The sequence below is a fragment of the Cryptomeria japonica genome, chromosome 3, assembly GCF_030272615.1.
Source record: "Cryptomeria japonica chromosome 3, Sugi_1.0, whole genome shotgun sequence".
NCBI classification, from domain to species: domain Eukaryota; kingdom Viridiplantae; phylum Streptophyta; class Pinopsida; order Cupressales; family Cupressaceae; genus Cryptomeria; species Cryptomeria japonica.
The window spans coordinates 714,349,599-714,376,656 of record NC_081407.1 but is presented as its reverse complement, the minus strand read 5'-3'; the positions used below and the strand labels follow the sequence as shown (position 1 = coordinate 714,376,656).

The window sequence follows — 27,058 nt, the reverse complement described above, 5'->3', positions numbered from 1 at the left end:
CCTTGTTTCTATCTGCTAGGTTGGAAAAAATAACCAGAAAATAGTAATTGGCTGCCATAAGTAGCTCCATGTCTCCTTCAAGATTCTAGACATGGCTTTCCCAAGACTCTAAAACAGGTATAGAGAAGCAAAGACTGATAAATTCAACATCCTCTGAAATTTGCTCAGGTTGAATAGCCAGAACTGGACGATCTTGGGATCTCTCCAAACAACCATTCACCTTTTTTATGCAAAAAGACTCTTTCAAAGAAGAGACGCTTGCCCTTGATTGGGAATGACCAATGTGTTCCTTTCCACATGCATGCATCAAATGAGACAGATCCGCCATATCCAGATCTCTAGAGGCCATCTGAGAATAGGACAATCCTCTATTCTCCATGGATCTAGAGAAAATACCAAAAGAAGAAAAAGAAGAGAGGCAGAAAACTCAACCCCAAAACCTCACACACCCTAATGGCAACCCAGAGCAGAAGAAACAGAAAAGGGTTGCAAAAAAAAAACCTTGCGGTAGCCTAGAAACCCCGACCATGGGCAATAAAAAACCGACCCTCAGCAAGCAAGAAATCCCCCCCCCCCCTGGAACGAAGCACGCAGAGTGCAAGACACAGGCTAGGGCATGTCGGCCCTAGCACGACACCCACGCACACACAGAGCCATCCTCTCTCTTCAAAGTCATCCTAAACCTTCTATTAATTAAATAGATTTTTATTTATTTAATTATTTCATTAATCCTCTTCTAGCCTTTCCCTGTTTAAATAAATATTTTTTATTTTTTTAAATTATCCTTTCCCTAAATTAAATAAACATTTTATTCATTTATTTGGTCCTACTCCCTCTATTAATTAAATATATCTTTACTTATTTAATTAATTCAATAGATTTTTCTTCCTCGTGACAAATGTAATTTGTCTCTTAATTTTCCTCTACCTACCCCCTTCATATATTTTTTTCCCCCTACCTACTCTTTAATCCTAGCTGATCATTTATCATTTCACCTCTTAATCTTATCTCTCCATTTTCTAAGGTGTTCTCTATATAAGAGACACCCTTATCCTTTCACAAGCCTAATGACATATGCATCTATCCAACCTTCAAGTGATCAAACAAATTCACAACCACACTCTGTTCTTTGTTAAGGTTTTGTGCACATACAAAATCTGAGAGCAAACATATCAAGCAAGATCAATGGAGATAAGAAACAATAAAGATCAAACCCGACTTGGCATGTGAATGGTATTATTATTTTATTTGTTGATTTGCATGTTCTTAGGTTTCTTCATTGGTGTGTTGTGAATGCTTTATTTGTAGAACTAGGATTTATCGTGGTTGGATCTTTTATGGTTTTGCAATAGTTTATCATCATCATTTTCCACCATATACAGGGTCAATAGCTCAATGGTCTAGAGCACTCTAACATAATAAAATGTCACAAGTTCAAGTCCTAGCTAGTCCCTGAGCAATATCTCAACATGATATTAGACCAAGGATAGGCTAGGACCCCCAAGCACTTGTAGTGTGGTTTATAGGAGTGTTAGAAATAAGACACACTTGAACCAATTATGGATTAGGCACAAAGGGGCTAGTAGCTCAATGGTAGAGCACTCTAGTAGCAAATGAAATGTCCTATGTTTGATTCCTAATTGGTCCACAAGCAACAACTCAACATTGTATCAGAGTCAAGGTAGGCTAGGAGCTCCAAGATCCCACACTGTGACTTACAAGGCTGCTGGAAATAAGCCACACCCAAACCAATATTCATCAAGGGGTTAATAGCTCAATAATAGAGCATTCTAATGTTTGAGTCCTAAAAGGTCCATGACCAACAACTCAATATGTTATCAAAGCTAAGGTCACTAGGAGCACCAAGTGCCTTCAATGTGACTTATGGGGGTGTTGTAAATAAGCCACATCTAAGCTAATGATGGATTGATTGGAAATGAGCTAATAGCTTACTGATAAAGCATCCAAACAACAAATGGAAAGTCTTACGTTCAAGTCTTAATTGGTCCATATGCACTAGCTCAATAACAATCACATAATAAATAAGTGTAGACATCAAAGGCATTACATTTATATTTTAAAATTAAAAATATATATTTACACCTTGTTAAACTTCTCACTAGCTATTATGAGTGGACCTAATGTATGTTTGTGTTGGTTGATATATTATGTCACATGAATCTATTGATCTCATTTATAATTCAATTTGTGAAGATAATAAAATAATCATAATAATATTATTAAGAGTATTATATCAACATACATCCTAGGTCCATTGTATGTTTGCTTGCTATTTTAAATCCTCATTCTAAAGACATTGTGTTGATCCACAAGAGGTTTGATTAAGGAGAACACAACCCATGCAATTCAACAAATTCTCCAAATATGCTTGTAAACGCAATCAATCCTTAGTAATATTTATATATTAAAAAATTAAGGCGAGCGAATTCCAACAAATAATTGTTTGCCTAATCAATTTTCCATAAATTTTAGTTTAGATATGTGCATCAAGTTTAGGTTTGCACTTGTTAAAATCACCTTCACTCTTGTAAAAGTGAACTATAAACTTTTATAATAAATTACCTAATATCAATCTCAAATTAATTAATTTGAACATTTATTAAAACATTTACTACAATCATGATGTGTTAACAAAAACTATTAAATAATCAACATACAAAAATACTAAAAACACAAAAAAATTTAATAACTTCATAGATTTTTTTCATTTCAATTATAATGAATAAAACATTTTTAATGAAATAATTATATATTTTAGTAAATAAAATAGTATAAATTAGTAAATAATTATTATTATATATTTATTTATTATAATTTTGAAAACAAATTAAAAAATTTAAGACGTCTATACATTCAATTATCTAAAATTAAATTTTAATGGATACATGCTATTTAACTTTGATATAATAAAAAAAAATTATCAAAAAATAATTGTTATGTAAGCATGCTTAATTTCCAATACGTAACTTTTAATTCCCATTGTTATCAATGTAAATCAAACACAAATAATGGATGTTACCAAAAAAACTCCGACCAACACAAATGAATTTGGTTATAAAGAAATAACCCCCCACTATGAGTTTGGACATAAAGAAAGAGCCCCTCGCTATGACTCAAACCAACAAAAGCAGATTTCTTGGGAGGCAAATGCATAAATAAATCACGGACTCCCGCCAATGTGCATTCAGATTGCTTTGTTCCGTGTTTTTTTTGAAGATTGGGAGAAGAATCCACCGGGTAGGATGAAATAGATTGCTTTCCCTGTTCATTTTGAGGGTCGGGAGAAGAATGTACCGCCCAGGATGAAATACATTGAGCTGGTGTAGGAATTTTCGCTTTTGTTTGATAAGAATGGGCGATCAAAATGATCATGAAGAGGATGAGCTGTATGCAGATCTGTATGAAGATCTTGAAGATGGCAGACAGCTTCCCAAGACATCTATACTCCAGGTATTTGACAGCTTGCTCCTCCTTTCTCTTCTTTATGCTTCATTGTTGTGATGTTATTCCGTTGAGCTTCTGGGCTTTCTCTTCAGATGGAGGAGAGGATTTCTGAGATCACCAACCAAACTCAGGAGTTGCAAATCGAGATCGAAACTTTGCGAAAACAGGTCCAATACTTACTCCAATCTGTGTTGGTCTTCGCTTTTCTGTTGCTTTCAATTTTGAATCTCTTCTCTGTTTTTCACCTGGCCACCATAAAAAGAGAAATAATGAGTTGCATTCTACTTTTTGATTATCACAAGGGAAATGAGCCTAGCAGTTAGAGCTGGTTTATTTGTACTTTGTTGTCCATTTCAGTGTGGAAGTTATTATTCGGGTAAAAGTGGGATAGATGTATTCTACTGTAAAGCTAGTTTATTTGTAATTTGTTGCCCATTTCAGTGTGGAGGTTTTTATTCTGCTAAAAGTGGGATAAATGTATTCTAATTTTTTGGATGATCACAAGGAAAATAAGCGTTGTGGTTAGAGCTAGTTATTTGTACTTTGTTGTCCATTTCAGCGTGGAGGTTATTATTCTGCTAAAAGTGGGGTAAATGTATTTTACTTTTTGATGATCACAAGGAAAATAAGCCTAGTGGTTAGAGCTAGTTTATTTGTAGTTTGTTTTCCATTTCAGTGTGGAAGTTATTGTTCTGCTAAAAGTGAGATCGATATTCATATGGTTCAAAAATAGTGATATTTAAGGGTTCCACCTAGTCTGCTAATTCAAGGATTCCACCTAGTCTGCTAGTTACGTGTTTGTCTGGATGTGTTAATGGTAACATGTTAGAGTTTCCAAGTAGGTCAATATTCAGCCCAGGTTAAGTTGGTCTGCTTAAGATTTGCGCTCGCACATGCACAAAAGCTTCCCAATGATACTAAATGCATGTTTTTGCCAGAATCATGTACAGTGGTGGAGAATTTGTGCTCTTGAAAGAGAGGTCACAAGTTCAAATCCTACAGGGGGTAAGGTATGTATGCCTCATTTGTGGCACAGTTAGGTGTAATGTCCCCTATTAGGAGATACTCTATTTTCCAATAATTAAACACATCTCATCATACTTATTATATTTTATTATGCATTTGTTAGCTTTAGGGAACAATTAGCATACATCATACAAGGGATAGTCAACATAGCTATGTCTAATCCATGATCAATCCTAATGATCAATCTTAGCGAAGATTGGGAAGTATCTTTGTTAGGGTGCCAGAAAACCATCCTCCACAAGGAGTGCCTTTGTATGATATAACATATGCCCATTCCACCGCAGGCTTTATTGGTTGCCTTTGTATGATGTAGCACATGCCCATTCCACTGCAGGCCTTATCCATTGCCTTTGTATGATGTACCACATGTCCATTCCACTGCAGGTCTTATCTACCTTGTGAGGTATTAATACCGCCTTTCCCTAACAATTCCACAGCCAATCCTAGTGTAGGCATTAACAGAAAAGCAAGGATTAGGCTATGAGTATACTAACTTCTCATATATTATGAATATATATGAAATTAAGTATAACTGTCATACATATTGCAGTCTATATTAATATTACTATCAAATTCTGCATAAGAACATTATGAGGCATCATATATTAAGTACATCCCCATGCATGCTATAAACACTTAAAAATGTCCTATCACTAACATCACTAATTATTCTTCTTTATTAATTAAATAATTCTTTAATTATTTGATTAACTTAATCGCATTTCTTTTAAATTAATATTTCATCATTTCTCATCAATTAACTATTCAATTTTTCTTTAATCATTTAACCTCCTCTTAAAATTAATTAAATAATAATTTATTATTTAATTAAGTTCAATTTTTTATTTCACATAATTAAACGATTTCTTTAAATTATTTAATTATCTAATTTATTTCCTCTTAATTAAATTAATTTCATTTTCTCCACTTTCCAATTAATTCTAATTTCAATATTAATTTCATTCTTATTAAATTGGCATGTCACGTCACATTTTTGAAAATCAAACTCAAACTAAATGACATTTCGTGCTAATTTCCTACAGCACATACCTAAATTCTAATTCTCACTCACGTCGAGTTCAACTCCCAATCACCTTTTTCTGACTAATCAATCAATTCAGTCAACTGGTCAGTTAATTCAGTTGACTCTTCAATCATCTTTTCTAACTCCTAATTAGTTTTTTCAAACAGATCCATCAATTCAGTCATCTCCTCAGTTAACTAGTCAATCAAACGAGTCTAACTATCAATCAAATGAGTTCAACTCTCAATCAGTTCAGTCGTGCAGCCAGTTCTCATCACAATCATCTCCAATCAGCTTTGTCTCAAACTCTCAAGCAATTTCAGCCGTTGATCAAATCTGTCTTCAAATCAATCTCATTCGTTTCAATCCTCCTTTTAGAATCTGTAAAGTTAGCATCGATCCTTCATTTTCAATATTCACGATCTTCAAATTCTTGCTGTCTTATTGCAAGTTAACAACGCGACTCTAAGAGCCAACATTCCGTAGGAAAGAGAAGAGCAATGGAGGTGATGCACATCAAATTGATAGGGAGTTTTAATTGCTTGTTTATTCCATTTTCTCGTTAATTTGCATGTGTATTTTCATTGTGTTATGTTTGAATTTCGTTAATTAGAATAGCGTTTTCGTGATTCCCCCTTTGATCTAATTGACTCAATTTTCAATGATTTCAGGCGTACAACACATACCACCAAGAAAAGGATGTTACTGCCTGTAACTTGATAACAGTTCTGATATGATCTGATTGATGGTGATGTCACTGGAGGTTTTTGATTCCTTTCTTTTATCTCTCATTTTGAGGGAGAGGTCACACCTCTTCATCATGTATGCCCTTTGGCAAGAGACACACCATTTCACCATTAGCACCCTTTGAAAGAGTGCAACTCTTCATTATTTCTGCCCTTTGAAAGGGACCCAACCTTTCACAATCAGATCTGCACTTCTACTTCAACTCTGATCTGCACTTCTGATTCCCAAATTATCCCCTTCTCAAATGAGGTTCTCTTCTCCCTTTTATATCTTATGTTCGAGGGAGTCACAACTTTGCATTCCATGTCTTTTGACCATTCATTAACTTAATTAATTTTTAATTATATTTAATTGATTTCTTTTATATTTTAATTTTATTATTATTATTTATTATTAAATTCTATTTCAAAGTGGGGACATTACATTAGGTGCGCCCCGCAAGGAATATGAGGTAATCCCATTTTTCTATAAGCCATTTGTAGACCCGTATACAGACCGCCCAACATTGTGGACTATAAAGAATCTTTCTTTCTTTCACAGTCTTCAAGCATATAGATTTTTTTTCATTTTAAATTAGTAAGATAATTTTGGACATTACACTGCATTCTTTGATTCATGCCCCAAATTATAATGGAGGCAAGGATAAGGATGCAGATTTCTACTTGAAAGACTTACTTAAGGTTGAGTGTTTCTACTTGAAAAACAATCACTTCAAGTGGATCAAAATTCTGAAGAATTTTCATGTTTTCTACCTAGCTATAAGAAGAATGATTTGTTTACTCATTGTGTTATAGCTATGCTCCCTCCCACACTCCCAAAAAGGAAAGGAAAGGCAAAAGGCAAAAAACTCATAGTAAGAATCATAGAAAACAAATGTTCCTATTTTTCAAGTGTAGAAAGTTTTGTGTCGTGTCTATTGGTGAAGCTACTAAAATTGAATACTATGATTTCCCTAAATGGAAATGGGTCTTGAAGCATTTATAGATATCTTCTATGCATTTAACCCAGACCAAAGCAATTTCTGTCATTCGATATGCTCTTCCTCCATGAGAATTGTCATCCGTGTTCCTTTAAAACAGCAAATGAGGTCATTTGTTCTACTTCTACATATCGTTCTAAGCCTAAATTTTATTCTTTGTTTAACTGACCTCAACTTTTATTTGTAATTTATTTGTTCTTTTTTTTGAGGAAGTTCAATCTTTGCCAAATCCTAATCTGGGTAATGAAAGGAAGCCAAAGTGCGGAGTAATGCTTCCAAATGCTAAATCTAACAGGAAAGATGAACACATATAAAATCAGATTTAAACAAATAAAACCACAACACCAAATAAACATGGGAAAACCCTTTCAGGAAAAAACTTGCACTCCAAAAGATAGATTCAATTGTATTATCAACATTGAACAACACCAACAGTTACAATACAATGCCTAGAGCCAATACTCTTTAGGAATATGTACATCAGCAGAGAATTCTAGAGAATATTCGGCACATCAAAGCTTCTTAGAAGATATCCAACCTATCATACAAAATTAACAAAGAAGCCACATATTTATAGAGCTCAACACAAGTGGAAAGCGCCCATGGTTTCCAAAACCAACTCCAACATTTAAGAGTTATGTGGTGTCATAAACAACAACTTACTAAACCCATGACATGTTGCACATAACAACTTCCAATGCAAGAATGCATAACACATCCCTAACGGTCACCTTGCCATAAGCAACACCTACCTCACACCACTTGTCGAAAGTGAACTCCACCATAAATATCAATTGCCAAATATTAACTCTCCATGACTCTTCCACCGAACTACTAATTGTCATAGAAATAATTGAAATTCATCATAGTCTCAACATAGCAACCTATGACACTAGTCTCCTAATTTTAGGACTTCCAAATTGGGTGCAATAAAATAAATAAAATAAACATGTTTGGACTCTAAGGTTGAGACATCGTAATCCCAACATTCTCCCACTTGTCGAAGACCTGTCAAGAGTCAAAACTCTGTCATTTGCTCAAGGCCCCAAGGCCCATAGAATCGGTACACCATCCGAACTTCTTAGTGCTTAGTGGCTTTGTCAGTGCATCTGCAACATTCGCCTAAGTATCAACTTTCTTCAACTTCACTTTTCTATCTTCCACCATATCACAAACAAAATGAAACTTTACATCAATATGCTTTGTTCTGCCATGGAAAGTAGGATTCTTTGCTGAACAAATAGCACTCTGGTTGTCACAATAGATAGTAATCTGACTTGCATCAAAACAAACATATAAGCACAACTTCTAAAGCCAAATGGATTCCTTACAAGCATGAGTAGCTGCCATGTACTCTGTTTTTGTAGTGGACAATGCGACTACAGCTTGCCGCTTACTCATCCAACTCATTACACCACAAACATCATGAAAACATATCCACTAGTGGATCTCCTACTGTCAATGTCACCTGCCTAATCTAAATCCACATATCCACATATGCAAACTAAATTCCGAGGTCTAGAAGGATAACCATGAAAACACAAGGAATACTTAGAAGTACCCCTCAAATACTTGAACACTTTCTTAACTACATCCCAATGCACCCTACTAGGATCAGCCATATATCGACTAAAGAATCCCACTGCTTGGGCAATGTTTGGCCTCATACAGACCATAACATATATCAAATTGCCAACAACACTTACATAAGGTACTCTAGACATATCTTCCATCTCAGTAAGAGATTTTGGACAATCCTCTAGAGAAAGTTGTCCCTTGTAACATTGGAACAACTAATTGCCCACAAGTTGTCATGTTGAATCTCTCCAACATAGAGTTAACATACTCTAGCTCATCCAAAGCTTTCTACTAGCTCTATCTCTAATGATCTCAATCCCAAGCATATCTCGCCGCACCTAGATTTTTCATTTCAATTTGTGCTGCTAATTGAGACTTCAAATCTGAAATCATTCTTTTACCATTCCCAATAAACAACATATCATCCACATACAGGACTTCTCATTGTTTGGCATTGTTTGAGACATTCTGGTGTGTCCTCAATTCAGATGGTCCGTGATTTGGAAGTCCACAAGTGAATCTTTTAGTTTATCAATTAGTTGAGTTGATGTTCTTGAGGTTTGGTATAATGATGATGGAGATTTTAGTAAGTCGTGATGGTGCGGTTGTTTTTGGTGTTATTCACGTTGCTTGTGGATGTTTCTAGATCCTGTTTTATTTGGGTTGATGGTTCGCATTGATTGTTGTGCGCGTTATTGATCATTTTATTGACCCGGTGGCGTTTTTCGTGTTATGCGGCATTCATGATGATTGTAGTGTGTTGCAGATGATCGAGGCATAATTCTTGTTGGTGTTGCGTGTTCGAGGAGTTGATTTGGGTCTAGACTATGTCTTAGCCAACATTGTTTTGGTTTGCATTTATTAATGTAGCGTGTGAGGTTATTATTTTAATTTGCTTTGAGGGTTTAGCCGACCTTGAAATATGGGTTGAGGGCTTGTATAAATGCATGTAATATTCATTTGTGAGATGTATTTGTGTGGTATCTGCGAGTGTGTGATTGAGTAAGTGTGCAAGCAAGTGTTTTGATCTTTCGGAAGTGTGTGGTAGAGCAAATCAAATTGTGCTTAACCAGAACTGTAACCAGGCATGTGGTGATGCTATTTTCACAGTTCATGTAATCCGGATTGTTGTCTGATCTTTGTACGATAGTGAGTCTTCCTCAGGGTTGTAGCCCGTCTTGTAATTTGAGCAGCGAGCTCTAGGCAGTGTGCTTGAATGCATGTGCATTCCCCATTGTAATATTTCACTTACTCCTAACAGGGTATTATCTCATTGTGGTTAGGTTCCCATCATGGTTTTTCCCTTAACCGGGTTTTCCACATCAAAAATCTTGGTGTTGTGTGTTATTGATGTGGTGTTGATTTGTTCTCTTACTGTTTATTATCAGATCTGAATTTAAGTTTGAGTTGTGTAGAATTTGTGAGCAAACCGATTCACCGTCCCCCCCTCCCCTTCTCAGTTTGCTGCATTGTTGCCAACATAATATACATAGTGGTCATATTTAGATCTCTTAAATCCCAAAGACAACACATAGGTCTCAAACTTTTGATACCATATTCTAGGAGACTGTTTTAGACCATACAGAGATTTCTTCAATTTATAAACAAGGTTTTCTCTACATTTTTCAACGAAATGCGTTGGTTGTGTGTTTTGACCTTTTCACACATCGCCCCATTACAAATGGGGACCCCCACTTTTTCGCTTTTTAGGGTAGATGTTTTGCCTAGGTTGTCTTAGTTCAGCAATAATTTCCTATTGTTTTCCTTTGCTCATGAGAGGGTGTTGGTCAGAAAGCAAAAGGGTGTTAAAGTTGCAAGGGAGTGATCTTCATTGTCAAGTCGTTTTAGCGTGTCAATTTGTCCTTCTGAGGTCAATTTTCCACTTTGCCTTAGAAATTTTGGGCAAAAATGATAAAATCGATGTAATTTTTGTGAAAGTCCAGATGAATTGTGATTTTCTATTCTCGGGGACTCAAAACAATACAAAACAAAGTTAAAAATCCTTAAAGTCCCTATAAGAATCGTTTTTCCACTCCTAGGAGGTGAAATAAGTTAAATATGTTAAAAGTCCCGATGGACTTCTATTTTCCACCCTCCAAATCTTGACAAAATGTTAAAAGTCCCGATGGAAATAGAATTTCCACTGCATAAATTGATGAATTTGGGTAAGTTTGGACTTTAAATGTGTGAAAATCAACTTAGTACCGATGGAAAACGTTTTTCCACTGATCAGTTAAGTCATAAAACATAGAGTCCTGATGGGAGACGTTTTTCCATTGAGTGATAAAGGTGAAAATTGATGAAGTTCTATTGGAGGTTGTTTTTCAACTCCATTTTGAGCATTAAGATACCTAATTAATGTTAAGGATCATGAGAATCCTGATGGAGGTCGAATTTTCACTTAGGGAAGATAGTTTACAAGTCAAAAATACATTAGTCCCCACGACCCATGTTTTTCCACCAGGCTGGTATTTTATAATATTTATCCCACATTCATTGTGGAGTGGAACAAAGTGGGATGAAAGTGAATAAGGCTGCAAGTGGGTGAATGAGCAAAGGTAATATAGAAACATTAGTCCCAATGACTAGAGGATTTCCAATCAAGATGAAATATGCAAGGAAAAGTGAATTTATTGTGAAAAACTAAGTCCCAATGGCTATCAATTTTCCCCCTTGCAAGATTAAATGAGTTTTAATGCAAAATGAATATGATTTGAATGGAAAATCAGTCCCTATGAAGTGCAATTTTCCATCATTCCATTTGGTAGATGAAATGAAAGGGAAATTATGCTAAGTTTAAATGTCCCAATGCATATCGATTTTCCACCTTGCTGGGTTAATATGTTATTTATCCCACATTCGCTGTGTGATGACAATGAAAGGTGAAATGTTGAATAAAAACATAGGCCAGCAAGTAATATTATATGGAGTTGCTGATTTGATTCCAGGTGATCTGGAAGAAAGGAGGGATTGGAATCGCCTAAGGAGGAAGAGGTGCAATTTTTGCCTAAGGCATTAATTGTGCCACCATTGGAGGTATTTGCAGCATTATCAAAGGCACCATTGTTGGCTGAGACCACCATTACCGGCCATGATGTCAGATGGAAAACACATCATTTCCAGCCAAGTGAATGCAAATCACATCAATTACATGAATTGTGCCATGAAAGGATGATTTCCAGCTGATAAAATACTTTTTTCAGAGATATTTTCAGACCTCTATACTCAGAAATCAGACCTGAGACAGCGAACTGGGTTGAAATATCATTCAATTTTCTGAGTTGAGAGGGCATTTTCAGACTTACAAAATAAAATCAGACCTTTCTTAAGTCTGAAAATCAGGTTTCTAGAGGGCAAATTTTCCAGATTTTGATTAAGATCCTCATGTTTTCCAGAATTTATGCTGTAAAATGTTGAATTTCTGATTGTTAAAAAGCTCTTAATCTGAAAATCATTTCAAAATCAGAACCGAAGATTAATTGTTCAAATTACCTATCACAAGCTGGGACAAAGGTTGGGAGCAAAAGTCCCTATGAGGTTCGATTTTCCACTCAGGAATAACAATCAACTTACCCATTGGGAATGAGGACAAAGTAAGGAACATTGAAGTGTCCTGACGGGGTTCGGATTTCCATTCCATCAAATGGTGATCAAATCAACACAAAATTTTCGGGGGCAATTGGTCTCGATGAGGGTCGAATTTCCACTTGAGGGCAAAATTACAAAGGAAGAGCATAAGTCATGAGGAATGAGGAGTCCCTAGTAAAGCATCAAAATGAAGTGAAATTTGCTAAGAGCAGGGAGTCCCTATGACCTTCGAATTTCCATCATGAGAAAATGATCATGAAGACATTGATAAACTTTAAGGACTGAATTAGTCCCTACAAGGATTGATTTCCCACAAGGGTTGAAACAAAGTTTATCCCATAGGTGTTTGATTCAATATTTGTTTGTTTTGCAAGTCTGCTACAAGGAAGGGAAGCATGATGATCAACGCTTGAGGTGAAAGAGGATACAACTTGCAAGGATACCAAGGACTCAACACTTCAAAGCAACTAATGATGAAGGATCAGCTCCAAGATGACAAGCAAGTGAAATTCAAGGACAACATCACAAATGCGAACGAGGGAGATCAACATGTCAAGGATGGGAAGAGGATTTCAAAAAAAAAAAAAGCGAAGGTGAGGACTAGCTCAAACATGAAGAAAACTTCACCATGATGGTGAATAAGTGAAGGAAAGACAAATCCAAGACATGATCACAGGGGATTCCACATTATGAAGTAGGAATTATTTCAAGGGATTTCAAAATCAAAGAATGTTACGGAGGAAATAGTTCAAGGAACTCCCTAACATAAGCATGAAATGCAAAGTATCACAAGGAATTCCAAACACCATGAAGAATGTTCAAGGCAAATTGATTAAGTCTACAATGCAAGTTGAGGTGGTTTCCCAATCATCATTTGTCCAATCAAAGGGTAGTAAGTCAACATTCATTCAAGGAGGGAATAGGTGGCACATGGCACTACATCAAATATTATTTATCTTACCTATCCTCATCTCTCATTGGCCAATGTAATGGTGGTTGTAACAAACCCTAATTAGGGTTTCTATCTTTCGATCTTGGCCATTGATTGTGAATCAGTTTGAACCGTTTATTGTAATGAGACCTCTATATAAGGCTCATCTCTCTCTTTTGTAAAAGGTTAATGTTAGAAGGGTAGAAGAATAGTTGCTAAGGCAATTAGGAATTAGAAGTTGGAGTAGAGTAGAGTAGAGTAGGAGAAGAAGAAATTGTTGCTAAGACTTGTAAATGAATATACTCTTTTCATTGAAGATATGGTGAAATGTGTTGTTTCAACAAGTTGCATGGTTTCCTCTTCTCATTTGCTTTAATGTTGATTCGATGAATGGAAGATTTAGTGAGTGATTAATGGTGAAATTCGGATATCCATGCTACTAGCAGTTTGCTGATTGTAAACTTGCCTTGCATGGTCAACTAGAATCCTTATCCAAGCTTAACTTCAATTGTTATTCACACAGTGATATGCATGGCCTTGATGGTGTCTATGTTGTTGATGGTAATTTGAACATCATATATTTACCTTAGAAGATTGCAATAGCTTTGTGGAGTTGTTCATTGATGTCAAAGCCAAGTCTAGTAGAGTCTCACCAAGTATTTCACCACTTTTGACATTTCTAGGAGTAGATTAGTCTTCCTAAACCCTTCCCCTTTTGTCCTTTTTTTTTTCAATTCAAGTTAGTTTAGAAGAGAGAGCATCACAAGCTTGCAATATTAGATGATCAAGTTCCAACAATGTCTAGGTATCCCAAACATTCATGCTTTCAACGTAAGCCCCCTTGTGATTCCAACATTATTACATCAAACCATTGAGCTTATCCACATGTCAAGACCTGACATTTTAGAACCTTGGAGTCTTCCAATTGATTACATAGTTTAGCATTTGGGGAGATTTTGTTCAAGAGAGGATAAGATACCTTGTTATTTTATTCTGTGTTTGAGGTGCATAAAAAACACACCAACACTGTGACATGTAAATTTCTTCCTGCAAATCGTCATGAAGGAATGCTGTCTTCACATCCATTTGCTCGACTTTCAAGGCATAAGCTGCTACAAGCGATAACAAGAATTGAATGGATGTTAGCTTAGCTATAGGAGAGAATATTGTATCATAGTCAATTCCCTCCACCTCAGAATACCCCTTCATGACCAACCATGCCTTGTACTTCTCAACATTGCCATTTAGACCCAATTTCTTTGTGAACACCTATTTACATGCAATGGGTTTCTGTCCTTCAGGCAAGGGTACCAGATCCCATGTAGCATTTTTCTTCAATGGAACCATCTCTCCATTCATGGATTCCATCTAGGAATTTGCATCATGCATACCCATAGCCTCTCTCACTATCCTAGGCTCATTAGTGTTAGCAATCAAAGCAAATATTCAACTAGAATCCAACATAGAATATCCAAACCTTTATGGTGAATAACCATATTTGTCAAGGTCTGTCACAGGTAGACCTTCTCAATTGTTGAGATTGAGGTTCTTGCTCTTCTTCAAAACTTTCGAAGCTTCGTGATCTCTCCTCATCATCAAGTCCACTGGGAGCTCGTAGTTCTTCTTTCTCGGGGGTAGAAGGAATCTGAACTACCTCCTTTTGTTTCTCTTCCTTCTTTGGTTGCAAATCAACAGTGGAAGTTTTCAACTCATGAAAGATCACACTTCTATTGTAGAGCACCTTCTCTGGAACTGGATCCCAAAGCTTGTAACCTTTCACATCGACACCATAGCTGATGAAGATACACTTAACTGCCTTGTTCTCCAATTTTGATCTTTTCACACTTGACACATGTGCATATGCCTCACAACCAAAGACTTTGAGATGTCTCAATGAGGGCTTCTTACTAGACCATGCTTCCATGGGTTTCTTTTCAACTAGTGCCGAAGTAGGAGATCTATTAATCAGATAACATGCAGTGGCTACAACTTCAGCCCAAAACTTCTTTTCAAGCTCAACACCACTCAACATACTCCTAGCCCTCTCCATTAGTGTTCTGTTCATCCTCTCCACAACTCCATTTTGTTTTGGCGTGTATGGAGTTTTCTTATGTCTTTCAATCCCATGGTCCTTACAGAACCTGTTGAACTCTACTAAACAAAACTCACCGCCATTGTTAGTCCTCAAACACTTAATTTTTCTACTAGTTTGGTTTTCAACCAAGGATTTGAATTCCTTGAACCAACTAAAAACTTTAGATTTACTTTGAGGAAATACACAAATGTCCTTATACTGTAGTCATCTTTGAAAGAGACAAAATACACAAATTAGGATATGGAAGGAACATTAACAAGACCAAACACATCTGAATGAATACAATCCAAAACCTCAGAAGACTTATGAGAATTGGAATAAAAAGTAACATGGTGTTGTTTATCATAAACACAATGTTCGCAAAAGTCGAACTTGAGATTACAATCAACAAGGCTCTTATTTATTAGGGCTCTAAGGCTCTTCTCACCAATGTGACTGAGTCTTTGGTGCCATAACATTGTCTTCTCTACTAGGAACTTCATCTCCAAAGCATTTGCAGCCTTAAGTACCCAAAAAACACAACCATCAAATGTTGAAACCAATGAAGCAATAGTCTGCAAAAAATTGCGATTATATCCGATTAATCTTGAATCCTGGAGCTAGCCGATTTATTCCCCCAAAAAATCCCGATTCATGAAAAAACGTTGACCAAGTGTTGACCCAATTTTCAAAGTTTTTTTGGCATTTAAATCATGTTAAAAACCCCCAAAATTGGCAAGAAAGTGAAAAAAATCATTGTAAAAACTTGCAAAACCCTAGAAAAACATGTGAAATTACTGAATTGCTTAGAAATAAGGTTGGTCTAAGACAAAATCAGAGTCAATGTGGAATCAATGTTGAAAAAGTTTGTTATTTTGTCCTTTTTCGGGGGGTTCATCATTCCCCACACTTCACTTGTTCAAACCCATGAGCTCAATGACCCAACAAAGGTAGAAAGCCCATAAGATCAATGGACCAGTAGGGGTTTGAACCTTGGTGGCTACCTCACCAATGGAGTTTTTCTACCACAACACTAAACATTCAAAGACACATTAATATATGTAGATATAGATATATGATTTTTAATTTATAATTGATATAGTTAATTTTTGCTCAAACAAAGACATACAATTCATTATATGAGCAATATATCTAAAGTGCTCCACGAAATAAATCTGAATGACAACAAACAAGCTTACATAGTTGTAATAAAAGAGCCTCCAACACACAATTATTAAAATTTGTCTCTACCTAAAATAGTAGTTGCAAGCTAGGTATTGCCAAAACCAGTGGCTTGCTAATCTTTTAAATCAGCTAAACAAATGCCTTTTATTGAATTCTACCCCATATAAAAGACTTACCAATTGCCATCAGGGAATATAAAGCATTGAAACTCTGGAATATGATTTGATAAGCTTTCTCAAATATCGAACTACCCCTAGAAAACTCCTTGCCTCAATCACAATGAAAGTCTTGGATCACTTCAAAATGGCTTCCACTTTTACTAAATTCCTAACGATTGTTGGATCTCTGTCTGATAAATTTTGATCTCAGCTACTTCATAGACTTAGCTAATCTTTGATCTCAGACTTAGACAACTATTTGGTGTATTTGGTGACTGCCCTTTTAAAAAGTTAAATGAATATTTGCCTATGTAATCAGCAATATGAATATAAACAACAAAAATCTATTTTCTACAATTCATGGGTTAAACTCCTTGTCTCAATCACAATGAAAGTCTTGGATCACTTCAAAATGGCTTCCACTTTTACTAAATTCCTAACAATAATTGGATCTCTATCTGATAAACAGCTACTTCATAGACTTATCTAATACCCCTAGAAAACTCTTTGCCTCAATCACAATGAAAGTATTGGATCACTTCAAAATGGCTTCCACTTTTACTAAATTCCTAACAATAGTTGGATCTCAGTCTGATAAATTTTGATCTTAGCTACTTCATAGACTTAGCTAATCTTTGATCTCAGACTTAGACAACTATTTGGTGTATTTGGTGACTGCCCTTTTAAAACGTTAAATGAATATTTGCCTATGTAATCAGCAACATGAATATAAACAACAAAATCTATTTTCTACAATTCATGGGTTAAACTCTATTTTATTTACTCTCTATATCTCTATGTTATGGAAATGCCTTTTAAGTTTTAAAAAAAAGTAGTTTGTGTCTATTTTTATACAAATTTTTACAATTTTTTAAAATCCAATTTCTTACCCATTTTTTCAAAAAATCTTCTACTTTTGGTTTGCCGATTTTTTCCCCAAATGATTTTTGTTACTATGATATAAAGCATTGCAATTGTGGAATATGATTTGATAAGCTTTCAAAAATATTGAATTAACCCTACAAAACTCCTTGCCTCAATCACAATGAAATTCTTGGATCACTTCAAAATGGCTTTCACTTTTACTATTTGTGTTACCTTTTGATCTCAGTTACTTCATAGACTTAGTTAATATTTGATCTGACTTAGACAACTACTTGGTGTATTTGGTAACTGCCCTCTTAAAAAGTTAACTGATTATTTGCCTATGTAATCAGTAATATGAATATAAACAACAAAAAAATATTTTTTACAATTCATTGGTTAAACTCTATTTTATTTGCTCTTTATATCTCTATGCTATGGAAATGCCTTGAAGTAATTCAAAAAAATAGTTTTTCTCGTTTTCTACAATTTTTAATTTATTTTTTAAATTCTATTTTTCCTCGATTTTTTCAAAAAATCTTATACTTTTGATTTGCCGATTTTTTCCCTAAACGATTTTTGCTACTATGGTTGAAACAACACTCTTCTTCTCTGCTTGATTTGATGGTGAGGATGACGAATCCAAAGCCCTCTTTCTGGACTTCATAGAAGCACTATTGCACTGAACTATGCATGCATCTAGCTTATCCGAACACTCTTAGCAAGAACCATAGAGCCTCTTGTCATTTTGCATCCACCTTGTGAGAAAACAACTTGCATACCCACATCACTCAGCTTGCTAACTAAAAGTAGGTTTCGTGCCAAACTAGGGATATGCAGGTCACCATCAATCCCCTTCACTCTACCATTAGGGAATCGAATCTTGACTCGTCCACGACCAACAACCTTTAGGTGAGAGTCATCACCTAGATACACCTTCCCACCATCAAACTATTCGTACTTCAAAAACAAACCTCTCTAAGAGGTCATGTGAAAAGAGACACCTGAATCTATCAACCACACATTTTCTAATGCATGTGTTGCCAAGGCTATGACAAAAGCATCTACTTCATCATGAGAGGATTTATTAGATTTAGAATCAGAGAAATCCTTTTTACCTTTGTTTTTCTTCTCCTTCTTGCACTCTTTTCGGAAATGACTAGATTTGTCATAGTTCCAACATTTCGCCTTTGACTTTTTACCAGGATACTTAGATCTCCTCGAAGACTTGGATTTACCCTTCTTGTCCTTTTTTTTGCCTTTCTTCATCATTCTACCATAAGCAACTAGGGCCTCCTTAGCCATCTCAGAAGATTTCCTTCGCATCTCTTCATATAATAGCAAAGAAACTACATCCTCCATCTTGAAAGTGGTTGTTGTGCTTCTAGTGGCCATCGCAAAGTGATCCCATGAGTCTAGCAAAGAACATAACATAAGCATACATTTATCTTGATCATCAATCTTGTCACCGACAAAATTCAATTGAGCAACCAACATGTTGAACGCATTCATGTGATTTGCAACGGACCCTCCTTCCTCCATCCTCAGAGAATATAGACTCTTTTTCAAGAATAACTTATTTACCAAGGATTTCCCTTGATAAATATCACCAAGCTTTTTCCAAAGTTGTAGCTGTAGTCTTCTCCTCATGGACATTCAAGAGCATTGAATCAGCCGAACAAAGTCTTATCAAACTCTTGGCTTTCCGATCCATTTTATCCCATTCATCCTACGGTGTATTTTGAGGTTTCGTCGAAGAAACAACAACCCATAGATCTCTATCCACGAGCATGTCCTCCATTTTGAGTTTCCACAACTCAAAATTGGTACCATTAAATTTATCCATCTCTATTATGTTGAATGTGCTTGCCATATCAAAGCTGCAACAAAGTTATGAAATCTTTGTTTGCAAAACTCCCATTGAAACTAGATCAACACAAAAAACCTCTCAACCCAACAATAATAGCAAAGCTGGCCAAGCTCTGATACCAATTGAAAGGAAACCAAAGTGCGGAATAATGCTTCCAAATGCTAAATCTAACAGGAGAGATGATACAAAAATTTCTTACAAACTCTTAAACTATTGCAAATTAGATAAACACATAAAATCGAATTTAAACAAATAAAACCACAACACTAGATATATGTGGGAAAACCCTTTCAGGATAAAACCCACACTCCAAAAGCCAGATTCAATTGTATTATCATCAACACCAACAGTTACAATACAATGCCTAGAGTCAATGCTCTTCAGAGTATACATAGCAGCAAAGAATTCTAGAGAACATTCGGCACATCAAAGCTTCTTAGAAGATATCCAATAACACAAGCGGAAAGTGCCCATGGTTTCCAAAACCAACTCCAATGCCAAAGAGGTATGTGGTGTCATAAACAACAACTTGCTAAACCCATGACACGTTGCACATAACAACTTCCAACGCAACAACGCATAACACATCCATAACGGTCATCTTGCCATATGCAACACCTACCTCACACCTCTTGTCGAAAGTGAACTCCACCATAAATATCAATTACCAAATAATAACTCTCCATGGCTATTCCACTGAACTAATAATTGTCATAGAAATAATTGAAATTCATCATAGTCTCAAAATGGCAATCTATGACACTAGTCCCCTAATTTTATGACTTCCAAAGTGGGTGCAATAAAATAATCAAAATAAACATGTTTGGATTCTAAGGTTGAGACACCTTAATTCCAACAGGTAAATGATTATCAATTCCTTCTCATCTTTTAACGAGGGTATTTTCTTAAGGTTGTGTTATTCTCAACAGTTTATTGGAATATACATGGAAATGCCCTCAAATAATTTGACAAAACTATCTTTGGGAAGGCCTTTGGAATTATAGTTTCATATGATTTTTGATGCTTTCACTTATGCGGAGTGGAGATTCAGTTAAGGGATGTCAAACCTCATTAAGGTCCATCTGCTTATTTATCAGATATGATGTAAATGCAACAAAATGCTTGAGCTGACATTAGCATACCTTCAAGATCAGTTGCATTCTAAACATGTTGAAGGTGTAAATTCAAGATGTGCTAGCCATGACAATGGAGTCACTCTTCCAAGTATCTGTTTTTCCTTATGCATAATTACATCAAGCTGACTGCTCGTTGTAGATGTTTTATTGACATATTTAATAAGAAAATTTGATGCCTATTTTAGAGTACAGATTATAGAATTATTAGGAGGAAATTAAAGTAGATGATCTTGAGGAAAGACAGAAAATGTTACCTGATTTCTTTCTTAACGAGGGAACCATCACAAAGCTCAAGATAATGCTTAAAGAATGGAGGATTCCTATTCAGAGGGTAAGCGACAAATAGATTTGTCGAGATAGTAACTCTAGACAGTATTTATTGATTATGGATACTTGTTAAATGTAAATAATTAAAACTAGTAAACCTGCATTGATGAAGGCCAAAATCTGGGCATAACATGTTACTAGTTGAGAAACACATTGGTTAATAGGGAGCTTTCATGTTTTAATTACAACCTTGACATGAGGAGAGTATAGGGTAAGTGAGCTCCATATGCATCCTTTCAAGGTGAGTAAGCTTCACTTTCTGCCCATAATCCTTTGGATATCTATTGAGTAGCAGCAATTCCTAATGTGGTATATGAGGTTTGTAAATCACATGAAATATCTTCATTGACAAGTTATGAACAACTTGAGGTAATGATCGATCGGTTCAATGGTAGAGTATGGAGTTGCATTCCCATTACTCTATAACCTTAATGCTTTTTTTCTAATTTCATGATCATCACCACTTGAATGAATGTATAGATAAGGCTAGATCCATACACAAAGGTTTCTAGTTTTAAAGATGGGGATATGTTGTATAATCCTAAAATGTGGTACACACAAATGGATGTTGGAACACAATGTGCTCTATATGTGATGGGAAACAAATTCAACCGACATCCAACTATGCACAGGTCAAAAATCACATGCCCTGTATTATAGTATATGATATGGGCATCAATCATGCTTTAATAGTCAATTTGGGGACTATAACTATAGCTTTATTGTGCATCACAATGGTTAATTAGTAGCGAAGAATATGAAATCAACAAGAAATAATTGTCAAGATAGATTGGATAAGAACAAAAGATTTTATGAAAAACCATTTGTCTTTGTGAAAACTCTTAAAAGCTTCTAAGCACTAGCTGTAGAAAAATGAACAAGAGTTCTGAATTTGTTGGGGAAACACAATACCTTGAAATATATAAAATTGACTGTTGAGCCTAAAATGGAGAGAAATGATTCCTTCATTGAGAGTAAGCGCACTCCTCAATGTCTCTAATTATTAAAAGTTGAATCTTGATGAATAGTGGGTGAAAGGTTTGCTGGAAGTAGAGCTCATTTTCTTTACCTTCTAGTTTTCAAGACAATTTTCCTATTGTGACCACACATAGGACACAATTATGCGCATGATTACCTTGGTTGTACAAACTAAAAACATCTTTGTCCTGTTAGTCTTATGATTATGCTTGAAATGGAGAGAAATGATTCCTCCATTGGGAGCAAGAGTGTGCCTTAACGTGTCTTAAGTGTTAACTGTAATGGAACCCCTATTTTTTTTAAAGATTTTCTGTTGAAGTGTTTTTTGACACACTGTAAATGCTTTTTTGCAAATATCTGATCTGATTTGTTTCATTCATTCATAGCAAATGCATGTCTACAGAAAGCAACATTAACATCATCTAAAACTGAAATACAAGTACCATACATGCTGCTGTTCACAAAATCATGATGTTTTGACATTCAACTTGGATATTACAATCAAGTATGAACTTGGCAAATTCAAGTTAACTAAACATAAGTCTTCTTGCTGCTACAGGTCTGTAATGCCTTCAAAATACCAACAAACACTCGTACAAAGAACCTACAGGTCTGCCATCATTTTTCAGTCAAACCACAATCCATATTCAACAAAACCAAGTCTTTACTTAGAAAATCAACTCAGAAGTCTGCTTCAGCAAACTGAGAGGAAGAAATGCACAGGAGTGATTCACCAAAGAAATTCCAGTCACTTCTTTTACTCTCCAAACTGTTCCAGATCTGTTAGGAACCCTTAGATGCCTCCAAAAGATGATTTTGCAACCTTCAAACACAAGAAAATACCTCACAAATTCCCATGTGCCAATAGCCAAGTTGGGTGTTGCCTGCAAGGGGTGACTCGAGCTAGAAAAATAAATGCTAAATCACAATCCACATATTATATATGCATCCTCATCACCTAGCCATTAGCAAACCTTTGGGACAATACCTAGAATAATGTATGTCTTATTTTCAGAGATGAGCAAAAATGTGAATCTCAGGGTAGCTGGAATGGTATGGCTCAGCATTGGAAAATGTCTCCAAAAACTCTTGAAACTCGAACAACCCTCGTAAAAGCCATAAATCATACCAAAAACAGGAAACCCAAATCAAAATACCTTGTAAATCTTCATCTTCATCAAACCCTTATCACCAAACTTTGAGCAAACATTGAGTACTCTATTTGAAAAGCAACAACCAGCTAGGGTGGAACTTTCACCACTGAAACCAAATCAACTGTAAAGGGGTTTTGTCCTGAACAATCTTTTAAAGAACTCTCCAAGTTCATTCCAATAACGTCTTGTTATGTGTGTACAAGCAAAATGAGAGAACGAGAGCCAAAATCCCAATATATAGACTTGAAGGGAGAAATTAGGGCAAATTCAAATATAATATTCCCTCGAAAATGCCCCAATATAACTTATAAAAACAACTTATGTCTCCCATAGCTCAAGGGTCCCAATTGGAGACACACTTTTCAAAATATTAATTCACTTAAGTTAAATATTACAAAGTTACTTCTGAAACCTTACAGAAACTTGCCGAGGATGAAAATAGAGAATTGAATATGTCGAAACCAATTGAAGCTGATTGAAAACAATTGATGCGAACAGGAGTACAAACTATAAGTAGCAATGTTTTCTGAGAACTAAAGTGAACAAACTCAAAAAAACCCAGAAAGATCGGTGCCATGCAACCACTTACTATAAATAGTAGTGTTCTTCGAGGACCAAAGGGAACAAACCTAGAAAAAATCAGAAAGATTGGTGTCATGCAAACACTTACTATAAATAGCAGTGTTCTTTGAAGACCAAAGAGAACAAACCTAGAAAAGCCGAGAAAGATTGGTGCCATGCAAGCACTTACTATAAATAGTAATTGTTGTCGAAACCCATTGAAACTAAGAATTGAGCTCACCGAGAACACTGAAACCCTCTTAGCTCATTAGGAAACCCCCATTGAAACTAAGAATTGAGCTCATGCTCATAGAACAGGATTGCGTAAAAATGGGGACATTACATTAATATTTGAATCTTGATAAATAATGGGTCAAATGTTTGCTAGAAGTAGAGCTCATACTTTTTCTCTTTTAGTTTTCAAGACAACTTTCCTTGTGTGTCTATTTTGACATAATGACCATGCTTGTGACACAATTATGCTCATGGTTACCTTGGTTGCACAAGGAAGTTTGTCCTATCAATTTTTTGATTAAGCTTCCATGTTGGTAACCATATAAGGTTATGCATAAAGGAAAAATAAAGTATATCAATGGCCATAATGACCAAAATAGGTTAGTGAGACTCAAAAAGTCCATTCAATTGCAACAGAAAAGGACTAGGGTAATAATAACCTAGTTAGGTAAGCACTAACTAGAAAACACTAAAAAGATTCTGTAGTGTAGTGGAATGGGATTCACTATTCTGATCATGCAAATTAGGAATCAAACCCATTCACATCCACATACATTAGAGAATATCCAATAGGCCCAACTTCAAACCCTTGGGAGAGTTGGGCACAATGATTAGTTACTCTTCTTTTTGTGATTTGATATGATTGGATAAGATGGAATGAGAAAATGCAAGAACTAGGTATGAAGGTGCAAAATTGATAGTAATCAACATAAAAAGTAAGCTATAGAACAGATATGCAAAGTCTAAGAATAAATCTGGAAATAGGAGTCAGAAAGGAACCCACGTTTGCAATTTGAGCCCGAAAGTGCCAAACTATGTCGCTAGGTATCACTGTTTTGAAGGTGTTTGATGCAAATGTCGTGAATAGATTTTGCATCAGGATGTCACACAAATTATCTCCTTGAAATTTTGTCAGAAAAGTGTCGGACACTTCGGACTTTGAATAGTGCCTAGGGTTTTTTGCTTCTTCAAAGTCTGAATCTCTTTGTCTCAGTATGAACTTTCTAAATTTGTAATCCTTTTTTGTTAGATCTGAATCTTACACACAACAAAGAGAGAAAAATGATGTTGGGCTGTATAGTGGTTTGCCTAGGTCAAACCTCGAGTTGGAATTAACCCTACAACATTGATAGATAGAAAAAAGAGCCTACCCTTGCAGGGTAGAGGCCAAATTTGAAGTAAAATGCTGAAACGACAAGACTATACCTCAAACTTGATGATATTGGTGATGCAATGCTCTTTAGATGAGTCCTCCAAGTGTTGATGCAATAACATGATAAATCAGAACAAAATCCATTCTGAACACATCCTTGAAGATTACATGCTATAGCTTGATGCTCCTTGTACTCAGATATGCTCTTGAGGAAGAATATTTGCACTTGAATTGCAATGATAGCTTATGAAAGGATGCTCAAATGAATTAAGGATGATACCTTTATATAAGATTTTGAAGGTATCTTCACTTTTAGGCCAACATCCAATGGTCATATCAACTTATCAAGATCAAATCACAAATGGCAGGAACCAACACCCGAACAACTTCAAATTTGGGCCCTAGCGCCTGTTGACGTGTATTTTGTACACAATCATACACAGAATAAAATACCATTAGGCATCTTATCCTCTCTTGAGAAAATAGTCTCTAACTGCTGAAGATCTGCAAAAAGGATCAGTTAGGTGGACTCCAAGGTTCTTTTAGTGGGGTCTCCACGTGTGGACAAGCTTTTTTAGTGGTATGATGTGATTTGCTGTTTCCTTCAAGGCTTCTTACGGATTCAATAGTTCGAAGGTTTTACTAATCTAAAAGGAACTTTCAAGAAAAAAGGAAAAAGATAGGGTTTAAGGGGTCTAATCTAGCCTAACCCTATGAACGACTTAGCATGAATGAGATTTGGCAAGACTCAACCAACTTCAATTTTGCCATAAGATAACAACTTAATTGAAATTAGTGCGATCTTCTAAGGTAATAATGGTATTCAATGCATCAAAGACCAAGGACACTACTACGAAGGTACATATCCTAGATGCGAAAATGCTTGAAGGTTAAGGACTCAAGGTGTTTTCCAGTCGACCACACAAGGCGTTCCTACAATCAGCAAGAAGCTAGTGGTTTGGATTGCGAATCCTACCAAATATCAAATCTCACACTTAGTCCTTCTAATTAACAAACTACTTTGATTGAGCGTGATTCAAGTACATCCAACAACCATGAAGATAACTCAAGAAACTTGCAACAAAACACCATAACTTCAATATTTTATTGATTTCCAAGTCATCATATACAACAATTGCTTGAACTTCTCTCTTCAAGACTCAATCTTGCTACAAAATAAAAATTGCTTACAATTCTAATCTCTCAACTCTATTCTCTATTTCTTTATTGACTATTCTATATTTTATGAAATGAAAAATGGGGGTATAAATAGCATCCCCAATTACAACGAAAGGTCCAGATTGAAAGTAAATCAACGGACAAGATCATGACACCTAAACCCTAATTAGGGTTTGTTACAAATGACCTCCTTTTTACTGAACAACATTAAATACATAGCCAAATATTAAATTTGGCACAAAAATCTAGGAGGTATCAGCCAATGAGAAATAAGATGTCATGTCATCTGTAACAACCTTTCATCTAGAATCTTATTCCCCTTCCAATTCTCTTTCTTAGCATATGCAATGAATTTTGTCACAATTCCTTCGATTTCTGTGATTGGAATCTCGGGAAGATTCTTGATACTCTCTTCTAAGTGGATAACCTGATCAAATGCATCTAGAAGAGCTGTGTCCCAAGTAGGTTCAAGTTCCTTAGTTCTATCAATTAGGAGCATGGTGGCATACATCTGATCATACTGCTCATCTGTAACATCTGCGTCCTTGCGAAAGATGATCTTGATTCTATCTTCAAATTCTTGTAAATCCACATCTGTCTCGATCTCGATCCTTCTGCCAAGAATGGTACGAAGTACCTCAAATACTCTGTCCTGGATCGGATTGATCACCTCCTCAACTTGACCACATCTAATACTGATGTCCTCAAAGAGAACACTCTTTATATGGAGTAAGGTTGACCACTGAAACAAACTGTGAGAATCGCCTTCCAAGATCTTCTCTTGTGCTAAAATTCTTCTGGATGTATGTCTTATAACTTTCAAGACAGGAATGACAACGTCTTTGGT

The 27,058-nt window shown here is 35.7% G+C and overlaps 1 protein-coding gene across 1 annotated transcript in view; it reads left to right on the top strand.

The window, feature by feature from the left end:
• Positions 1-3,098: 3,098 nt before the first annotated feature.
• Positions 3,099-27,058, top strand: part of LOC131034213 (uncharacterized) — a 92,080-nt gene continuing 68,120 nt past the window's right edge. The window contains exons 1-2 of the mRNA XM_057965605.2: positions 3,099-3,471; positions 3,558-3,632. Of these exons, the coding sequence (XP_057821588.1) occupies positions 3,373-3,471; positions 3,558-3,632 (174 nt within the window). The 5' untranslated portion in view covers positions 3,099-3,372. The remainder of the gene's footprint in view (positions 3,472-3,557; positions 3,633-27,058) is intronic.